The sequence below is a fragment of the Cryptomeria japonica genome, chromosome 2 (assembly GCF_030272615.1).
Source record: "Cryptomeria japonica chromosome 2, Sugi_1.0, whole genome shotgun sequence".
In the NCBI taxonomy this organism is placed as follows: Eukaryota; Viridiplantae; Streptophyta; class Pinopsida; order Cupressales; family Cupressaceae; genus Cryptomeria; species Cryptomeria japonica.
This window is the reverse complement of record NC_081406.1, coordinates 608830858-608841088: the sequence shown is the minus strand read 5'-3', so window position 1 is coordinate 608841088 and position 10231 is coordinate 608830858. Positions and strand designations below refer to the sequence as shown.

Genomic DNA, 10231 nt, shown 5'->3' with positions numbered 1-10231 from the left:
TCTCCCATTTCACACCCAATTGGAAATCATGCCCTCACCAACCTACGAAGATGAATGATTACCCGAACACATGACGTCATATGTCTCATCATTTTGTCCACCTCACCGTCACACAATTATCACTTGATCCTACTCTCCACCTCAGTCGCTCGCTTGGCAAGTGTGTTAGATTCTTGATTACCTTATTTATAAATATGTGAAACTCTAAACTCATCAAGCCTTTTAACAATTTCCTTAATTGGTCTTAGCCATCTATCCAATTTTCAATTTGGGGTTGTGCTTTGCCTGATTGCATTAATTATTATGAGGGAGTCTCATTCAAGATGAATTTTATTAGCATTAACTTCTAATACACACTTAATTCCCAATAGAGAAACTTTGAATTCTACTTCGTTATTAGTCATCAAGCCCAGATGTTCAGACCTCTCACTCAAAATTTTACCATTGTGATCTCTAGCTAAGCATCATGCCTCACTTAACCCTAGATTCCCTTTTGAGGCCTCGTCAAAGTTCATTTTTATCCATCCAATCTCTGGCTCAGTCCATTTGACATATTCCCTCATATTGCTTGGAAGATTAACCTTCCTTGCTCCATTAATGAGAGAAAAATTAAGGGTAAGCAATCTCAATTGTTGTCACAATAGAGAGTAACCCTACAAGGTTTGAACCTTGGTTGTAGGCTCTACAGACAAGAAGCCCCACAATTTCACCAAAGGGTCAACCTGTACTCACTTGTATTGTTATTTTGTAAAGTCTTTCTTTTTTAGCCTTTGACAATTCTTTTCTAAACTTTGGTTCTTTATAACCTTCGTGACTGCCTTCTTTATTATAATTTTGCTTTGTTTAATACAAAAACACACTATAGTGAAAAAATAAAATTGTGTGTTTGTGATCTACACTGTTTATAATAGTGAAATTCATATACCCATGTTGATTCCCATTTAATTGTGGGTCCATTTTGAGAGAATGACTTGATACTTGTACCTATTTTTAAATGACTCAATCTTGTGTGAAGTTGGACTCACTTCGTTATCCATTACCACTATCCATTCAAACATTATCCATATCCACGCATACTCTGATATAGTTGACATTTATTACACCCACATGTCTAAGCATTCATTCTTCATGTCAAAATTAGTGTTGTTTCCTTATCTTAGGTTAATTTCGTAGTTTGAGATCAATCTTGCACCCCACATAATTAGTTCTTAAGTTTTACATTTTATAATTAAAAATCTATTGATTCCCACCGTTTCAATCTTTTCATGAGTCAACTTGGTACATTCACATGATTTATTGTAATATAATTATAATTAAATGGATTTAATGTACATTCATTTATTGTCAAATATTAAGAAAAATTCATATGCATTTGTAGCGTCCTAAAATTGCGACACTTGCAATTTCGACTGCATTTGGGTCTTCACGATGGCGGCGCAACGTTGAACCTGAATGGAGACCCCAAAACCTGTTTATAACACTAAAAATTGCATTTTTTTGCACCCTGGCCTGATCCCTCCTTGCACCCTGCTGTCCCGGGAGGTGGGACCATGGCGCCCAGCGCCCTGGTCCTTTTGGACTAGGGCGCCCAACGCCCTGGTCCCTGGCCCTATTTTGGGCCCGGTCTCTTTTGGGCATCGGGTCTTTAAGTTTGCAATTCGGGAAATAATGTTTCCTGGTCGGCCTAAGGTCGGGAATATCAGTCTATCAGCCCTAATTGACAAGTATATAAACTACATTTCCCCTCCCATTTGAGGAGGTAAGAAAGAGGAAGACATATGTGTGCAAAAGGCGGAAGCGATATTCAAACATTCAAACATTCAAGCATTCCTTCAAGCAATTGAGCATTCTAAGTCTCCATTCAAGGCTAAGTGTTGCATTCAAGACAAGGATTCAACCATTGAAGAGGAGATCACATACAACATACAACATACTACATACATTACACCTTCGCATGTAAGAATACAAACATTCTTACAACAAGGTATCAGTACTTGTTTACATTACAAACATTTACATTTACAACATTCTCATTTCTTGGTTAATTCCAAAACCGGGGTTTGACCTAAAGGCAAACCCCTCATCCCTAATCCCCCAATCGTCCTCTCTTTTCTGTGTGTAGGTTGCAGGTACGCGGTTGTAATTGAAGATCTGGAATCCTTGTGCAGAGACGAACATATCCCACTTCGTTTCGCGGATTTTTCGGAGGACCGTGTGCACGCCGGGCGCCATCGTCCCGTCAACTTTCGCTCAAATTTGCAGAACAACACCGTCTCGACATTTTACTGCTAATTCCAGGTCCGCAGCTTCATCCCGTATCCCTATCTCTGTTTATAAGTGAATCTTTCCTACTTTACATGCATTCCTAGTTCAATCTTTCTATCTACATTCTTTACAAAAGAGGGTATCCTTGATGTCACAACCCTTGAAACTCATTTAGAATCCAATCTTGCATTGTGTGGGATTGGATCTTGTGGGTTTCAACCCCTCTTTTGAATGTAAAGTCTCTCCTAAGTGAAAACCATCAACCCTAGTGACTCTCCCTTCTCTCTCCTTGGAGTTGGGGAGGGGAGAACAACTAGGGTTCGATTTTTCCGCTTTACAACATTGCAAAGAAGAATCATTATATGAATCTTTTGATCTAGAGCATTAAAAGGAACCTAATCTGTATCAAAGAAATCTAGATCATCTGCATTGTCTGAGATTGTTTTCTATTGTCATTTCCATAACCATAAAGACAATCTAATCAAGGCGATTGATAGGTAGGAGAACACAACCCTTGCAATTTAAAAATACCCTAAAAATCTCCTCAAGGTATATTTAAATGTCACCAACCCTTAACAAACAATGTAAGTTAGAGATCACATCAAATTGAGAAGCAGAAATGTGCATTTCATCATATTAGATGGACTAGTCATATGACGTGTACATACTATTAAAAATTGACCTAGAGTTGTAAGATTGACATACATAAGAAACAAAAATTTGATAGTTTTGAGACATTTTCTAAAAAGAAGATCTATTTCCAATCTAGAATTAAACATATTTTAATATGACATCACAATTCTTCTCCTTTATCATTCTTAAAGTTGAAAAAAATTAATTATTTAATTATTCATTTCAAATTAATTATTATTATTTTAATTGCATAATTGTTTGTTTATATTGAATTGGCCTACAAAGGTACACACCACCATAATTGCCCCCATGACAAAATGATCAGAAGCGTTACTATTACTGATACTAATTATAATCATTACTAATGGACTGTAAAACTTCATGATTGTAATTATTACTAGAGTCAAATGGCAGGAAAATTAAAATCTAAAATTTAATAGACATGCTCCTTCTCACCCACATAATGTTTACATAAATGCCTAGTACAACGACCTTTGGTTGTGTTGGAAGTTGAGATGGCCGGCGGGCAACGATCTGCAAGATAGAGAAAACTGAGGTGATGGGGTCTTTTTTGGTAGTTATTATGAAATGGGTAGGCAGTGTAGGAGCTTTTGTAGGGATATTTGGTACAATTTTCCTGCGCACTCAGGGTCTTCGTCTTGTCTTTTCTGCTCTGCGGTCACATGAATTTGTTGATATATATCCACTCTGTACAAACGTATATTCGTAATTCTATATTTTATTTATGAGACTGGGCTGTGATTCCTATGTGGGTGGGATAGCTCCATTGTTCCTTTCTTTGGGCGTGCGTTAACTGAGCTATCTTAGTAATAGATGCTATTCAGAGGCCCTGTTTCTGCTTTATTCTCGTGATTATTTCGTTTTCTCCTTTGGGGCAGCAAGCTTTAATGAAATTGACCTCGGAATGCTTGCTATGGCTTTCGGTTTTAAGAGGTATTTAGGGAGGGTCTCAATGGAAGACATTGGATGAGTCAAAGATTTGTGGGCTTCAGCTAACACCGATGGACTTTCATAATGCTGATCATTCGTCTGCGAATTCCAAGAAGCTGAGCAGCAAAGAGAAGAAGCTAAAACGCAGGGAGGTATTGTGTTTATAATCATCCATCTCCTTTTCAAAGGTTAAAATGTTGTCTTTCTATATTCTGGTTTATTTTTTTGGAATCTAGTTGTACTGGATTTGCCTTGTGTACTCATGCATGTGGTAGGATGTTCTCTATGGAATAAGTTATGGATTCTTAGCAGTGGTTACTTAAAAATTACTTGAACAGAAAAATTTCTCGATGTCCACCCCCTGTGAGCTTATTGCACGGATTTTCTGCAAAATGAGTGCAGACTATTTTTGTTTGGAGTGCACTTTATTTTGTATACACCTTATCTTCTCATCTTGTTCTCTGTTGTATGAGCTTTCTGTCAGCTATTCTAGTTTTGGGTGGAACTCTTCGGATTTTATGGTTCATATGGAATTCAATGGACATAGTTTTTCTGGACTGCAGATAAGAGAGTGTGTAAAAGAAAGGTATTTTCTCTATGCTTTTTCTGGACCATAGAGAGGAGTACATTAAGGAAGGAAAATTTCGCCATGAGGTTGTAGAAGAGAGCATATTAAAGAAGACAATTTTCCCTTTCCTGTGTCTCTACATAAATTAACTTGATTGTAAAGAATCCTTCGGTTCTATTCAATGGTAATGATGAAACTTTACATATTGATTCTGGATTCTGCTACATTTTTTGTATATGTTAGCCTGAGCTCCACTTTGTGCTTTTTAGTGCACCATGCAGATTAGAAACAACTGAACTTATCAAGAGAGGAATTTCCTTCCCGGATTTTGATTGATCAGAGATTTCTGAGCATTAGGAAAAACAACTCAAAAAGTATTGTAGATTTTTTTTACTGAAAAGAAAAATAAATATTTGGAGTATTGAGAGGAGAACAATATTTAGTGATAATTTAGGACTAAGTACTCCATATCGTAACTATAATTAGTTCATGCTTTACTCTGGTTCTTGGAACCTTAGTATAGTGATTATATGATTTCTAGTAGTCTTTGGTTAGTATTTACCAGAGGCATCTATATTTCCCTAGGGAACATCTAAAAGATGAAACGTTTTTAGTGTTCTGTGTTCTGACTCATTTTAAAAGAAATAATTTTGAACGTTCAGTTTGATTCGCAGAATTGCCTGCATCTGCTTAGGTGTTGCAGCAATATAATTGTTCAAATAGGCATATATCCAAGATATCAAGTGTTGATAATTATTTCCAACTTCTGAAAGTGGAAAATAAAGGCAAAAGAGCTTCTGAAATTGGGTAGTTTTTGACCTTCTCTCCATTTTTGAAAAGTCTCTGTTAGTTTTTTCCTTTTATGCAAGCACAGCGTGTCCATCCTCCAATGTGGTATTGATTCCGAAAAATGGTTCCTTGGAGTGGTGACATATAGAAGGCAAAGACAAGTTTTGGATGTTATGGTTAAATCATAGTTGCTGGAGTCAACGTGGAGTTTCCCAGACTTGCAGGTTTGGCTTGGTTCAGCCTTGACACAAGTTGACTTCACTTGGTCCTCAAAACTTGCCCCTAAAGTCACCAAGGCATGATGTATGGCAAACTTTTCCGATACTCAGATTCCCAACTGGAGAGTCAGTGGGATATTAGATATAAAGAACACATGTTAGCTATAAAAAGCACACTAAAGAGCATTTATTCTTATCATTTTGAGAGCCTAGTTTTTCCTGGAAGATGTCTTCTACCTCTCAACAACAAAATTGACTTGCCTAATAACATTTTAGTGTGATGATCTACCTCAAAATCCTTGTGGGATGGTTATTTTTTTCGAATTTATAATATTTTAGTTTTCAGGCCATGGAAAGCAAGTGGGAAGTTTGGAAGTAGATTTGCTCGTCACATGGTAGACAAGAATAGTCTGTATTATGTATTTTGTTTATGAGGCCATGGAAGGGGCTAAGAAAACCATGTGTATGGATTAGATAATTTCTATGGGTTCCTATTTTTATTTTTTATTTTGGTAATATATTAAACATAGTTTACCAAAAAAATCAAATACAAATTATAAATTTATAATACATGTTGCAAGGACTATTATATCACGAAAATAAGGACTCACTATCTACCCATCCGTAGGCTAGTAAATAAACAGGTCCGGGATATATAATAGTTAAGCTTTTATTGGATCACAATAACAAAAAAACCATCAAAAGAACATAACTACAACCACGAGAATTTTACTCCCAACAGCATTTGCTATTGTTTTTACTTTTATAAAAGCCAATGTCAAAAGTTCCAATAGGAGCACTGACATCATTGCTAGTGCTAACTTAGTTTTTCTTGGTCGGAATTCAAATTTGCTTGCTATTTTATCCATTGGGTCCTCTGCTTTCTGGTATACATTACATTCTTTATTAGTAAGAAAACTTGGAATATTATAACCCTGATTTTTCACATATTCGTTTTGGTTTTCTTTATCCTTATTATTGAATTAGAATTCTCTTATAGTCTCTTTTTTTATACAGTAGTCACTTAGGCATTTTATCTTTTGGGACTTTCATAACCATTGTAACCTGTACAATAAAGTGGAGAAGTATGAAATCATTGAAAGATTCCATAAGGCATCTTCGCTTGCCTCATTTCTTAATTTTATTTTTTCCAAATATGTGATAGGATTTCTGTGGATAATACTAACCAAAACTTATGAAGATCCTTATGAAAATATTCGACATAACCAGAGTAATTTCACTTTTATTATTTTTCTTTGAATTGATACCCAAAAAAGCCTTGAGGTTTGAGCATATTTACAGTAAAAAAACAAATGCTCAAAAGATTCAATAATATTGTAAAAATGACACATGTAGCAGCCAACCTAAAATCAAAGAATACATAATTGATATCTATTCTTTTCAAAATAGGAAGCCACTTGAAATAAGCATTTTTTGGCTCCTAACTACTCGGTCAAATTTGTTTTAAAAAAGAGATCCCTTCTTCATTGGGTAGACTAGAACTACTTTTTATCAAGAGTAATAAACACGTCTTGGATGTCAACCTACAAAGAGTAGAGCCTTTTGGAAGATATCTTATTAAATGTTAGCTCGTTTTAAGTTATCCATTATCTCAGCAGTGTATCTTAAATTGACAGGAAACTTAACACTGTACAGAGCTTATTGAATTATAGAGAAGGTTGCTTTTTGTGAGGTAGAGATAAAATACTTTCTTAGAATTTGTAGCCACTTGATAAGTTACCCACTATAAAAAATGCCACTAAAATACTTAATCTCACTGAAGGCCCAAAGCTTAGCATGACACCTTTGAAGAAGAGATAGTGATCAGTTTTCCACTCTGAAATGATCTAACCCTCTTGGAGATCTAAGAGTGTAAAGTTTGATTGTTTAAAGTGGGGGGTTCTTAATTTTCTTGTAACCTTGCAAATATTAAATGGTCTAACATGCAATAACAGATTAGCACAGAAAATATAGAATCAAGTCTGAAATTATTTTCTTAAAAATACTTTGCAAGCAATTCAATTACTCTTGAATGGATATCGAATTCTGGTCTTTTTTATTTCAATTTTGAGTAAAATTCTACATTCTTCACATACCCGATGAAAAAACATTCTCAATCAGGCACCTTGATTTCTGGTAATGCCTTGAAATTCTGATCATGCCACGTATTCTGGAAAGATTGATCAGGCAGAAACCACACGGCATGGAAGAATTTTATTTGTCTGGTCTATTGAGATTTTTCCTTAACTTCTGTGCCTTCACTATCCAGCAGCATCGCCTCAAGACTATGGGAAGTCGGCTGTAGATGAAACCTGGAGTGCTGATTGAAGCCGAAATAGCTGAGGAAGGCTGAGTTCATCCTTATCGCCCTCAAACTGAAGATTTGCATGCAGCGCCAGGTTAATTCCACTGTCAAGTTCGCCTCAGGTTTTCGTCCAAGGCTAGGAAGCACAGGGTTTTCATCCTGAGCCAGAGAACACAATTTGCAGAGAGAAAATTATAAAAAAGTTTATGTCATGAATGCCCTCCTTATTGCATCGATCCACCTTATTATAGGCTTCATCAACACAAAAAAGCCATCGAACTCTTCTAGACAATTCTTCAGCTTCGACTTAGGCCTGATTTTTCATTGATAGCATTAATTATTATATGGCCCCCATGATGTTATTGCCTAGACATTAAATGTTAAGTCTTAAATGGCCCCCTTTTACTGACTTAATGAGCAATTATAATAATTATTCATTCCTATAGCTTTTTGGCCAATAATAAATTATTCCCTTCTTAATTTAATTAACTCTAACCCAGGGAATTAAGAGGCTAGAGTTTGACAGCCGTTTGCCTGTCGAAAGGATGGGGACATTACGCACTCTAAGTTCTAACACATAAAACTATGTCTATTGAAATTACCTTCCAATCTTGAAAAAGTTTCATGTCTAATGATTAATGTCTTTACCATAGTTTTAAAAATCGCCGACTCGCCTTGGACTCGCCACGGACTCGCGAGTCCTTTGGCGAGTCCTTGCGAAAGACTCGCGAGTCTTTTGCTCGGACTCGCGAGTCTTTCGCAGGGACTCGCGGGCCAGAAAAATATGCCCGTAAAGGGTAAAAAAAGAGTTTTTTTTTAATTTCTCACTTCATTTTGGTTTTTCTTTGGCTATAGCAGGTTAGAAGGGTTTGGAGGAGTAGAGGGAAGGAGGAAAAATGAGCATGAGAGATCTAGGTAAAGATTTTTTCTCTTTTTTTTTTTTTTTCATTTGAATCATTTCATTGTTTTGAAACTGAAAAAAATCTTGAAAAACAAGGGGATATGTTGCCAAATTTTTTTCTATTTTCTTTTCTAAGTTATTTCCTCTTTTTTTTTTCTTGTTTTTGAATGCTATTTTTCCCAAATGATTCATTGTCATTTTTTTTGTTGATTTTCCATAAAACCCTGCTGATTTTTTTTTTTTCATGTTAAATCAGCAATGGCAAGTTCAACTCCAAGGGCAACCCCAAGGTCAGGAAGACAAAGAGATAAAGCTTGGAAATATGGGATTGCAGGAAGCAAAAAGGGGGAGGTCACTTGCACCGAATGCACAAAATGGATGACTGGTGGAATCAATAGATTAAAATACCACCTTGCACAAATACCTGGATATGGTGTGGAGGCATGCCCCAAATCAACTCCTGAAATTATTAGAGAGATGAAGGCCATTCTTGCTAAGAATGATATGCATAAGGAAGAAAGGCAAAAAACAAGAGAAGCCATGGCAGCTGCAATGAATCCCACATTGTCCACTTCGGGTCCCATTGGTCACAGTCGGGGTCGTCAGTCACTTTCATCTTTTGGTGACAATGAGGGTGAGGCTAGTGGCACTCTTGTTAGATCAGACCCTAATTTTTTTGTACCACGCAATGTTCCAGGTGCACAACCTTCACTTGAAGGTACAAGATGGAATAGAGAGAAGCATGAACAAGCACGGATAGCAGCTTCAAACTTTTGGTTTTACAATAATCTATCTTTCAATGCAGCAAACAATGTGTATTGGGAAAGTTTTGTTAATGCATGTACAGTGGCGGGTAAGGGGTTTAAGGCCCCAACAGGTCATGACTTCAGTGGGCCATTGCTAGAGAAAGTTGTGCAAAATACACAAGGTGTGGTTGATGATCAGAAAAGGTATTGGAAGAGAAAAGGATGCAGCATTTTATTTGATGGATGGACAGATGGACGGAATAGGACTCTTCTCAACTTCTTGGTGGCTTCAAATGGTGCAATGGTATTCATAAAGTCTATTGATGCCTCAAATGAAATAAAAAATGCAGAGACTTTGTGTAATCTGTTCGATGGTGTGGTTCGGGAAGTTGGAGTTGAGAATGTTGACCAAATTATCACGGACAACGCAGCTGCATATGTATCTGCAGGTAGAATGCTTATGGAGAGGCATCCTTCGTTTACATGGAGTCCTTGTGCTGCACATTGCTTGGACTTGGTGCTAGAGGACATTGGGAAGATTGGATGGGTGAAGAAGGTGGTTGAAGATGCAAAAAGTGTCACCAAATTCATCTACAACCATACTTGGGTGCTTGCTTTGATGAGAAAACACACAAATGGCAAGGACCTTGTGCGACCTGGAGTGACACGATTTGCTAGCCACTTCATCACTTTGCAGAGCATTCTTAGTGCCATTCCTCATCTTAAGCAGATGTTTGTGTCAGATGCTTGGTTGGGGTCTGCATACTCCAAAAGACCTGAAGTAGAGAAGATTGTGAGCATTGTTTTTGATGAAGGGTTCAATAAAAGTGGAGAGGAGTTGACTGCGGTAAGTAA

General features: G+C 36.8%; 1 protein-coding gene across 6 annotated transcripts in view; it reads left to right on the top strand.

The window, feature by feature from the left end:
- Positions 1-3371: 3371 nt before the first annotated feature.
- The window catches only part of LOC131043740 (uncharacterized), a 77060-nt gene continuing 70200 nt past the window's right edge, over positions 3372-10231 (top strand). The window contains exons 1-4 of one of the 6 annotated variants that reach the window (XM_059216779.1): positions 3864-4001; positions 4334-4435; positions 8588-8644; positions 8887-10223. In XM_059216779.1, the coding sequence (XP_059072762.1) occupies positions 8626-8644; positions 8887-10223 (1356 nt within the window). In that variant the 5' untranslated portion in view covers positions 3864-4001; positions 4334-4435; positions 8588-8625. Of the gene's footprint in view, positions 4002-4333; positions 4436-8584; positions 8645-8886; positions 10224-10231 lie in introns of all 6 variants that reach the window. The other 5 variants (XM_059216777.1, XM_057976972.2, XM_059216778.1 and 2 more) reach the window with 5 other exon arrangements.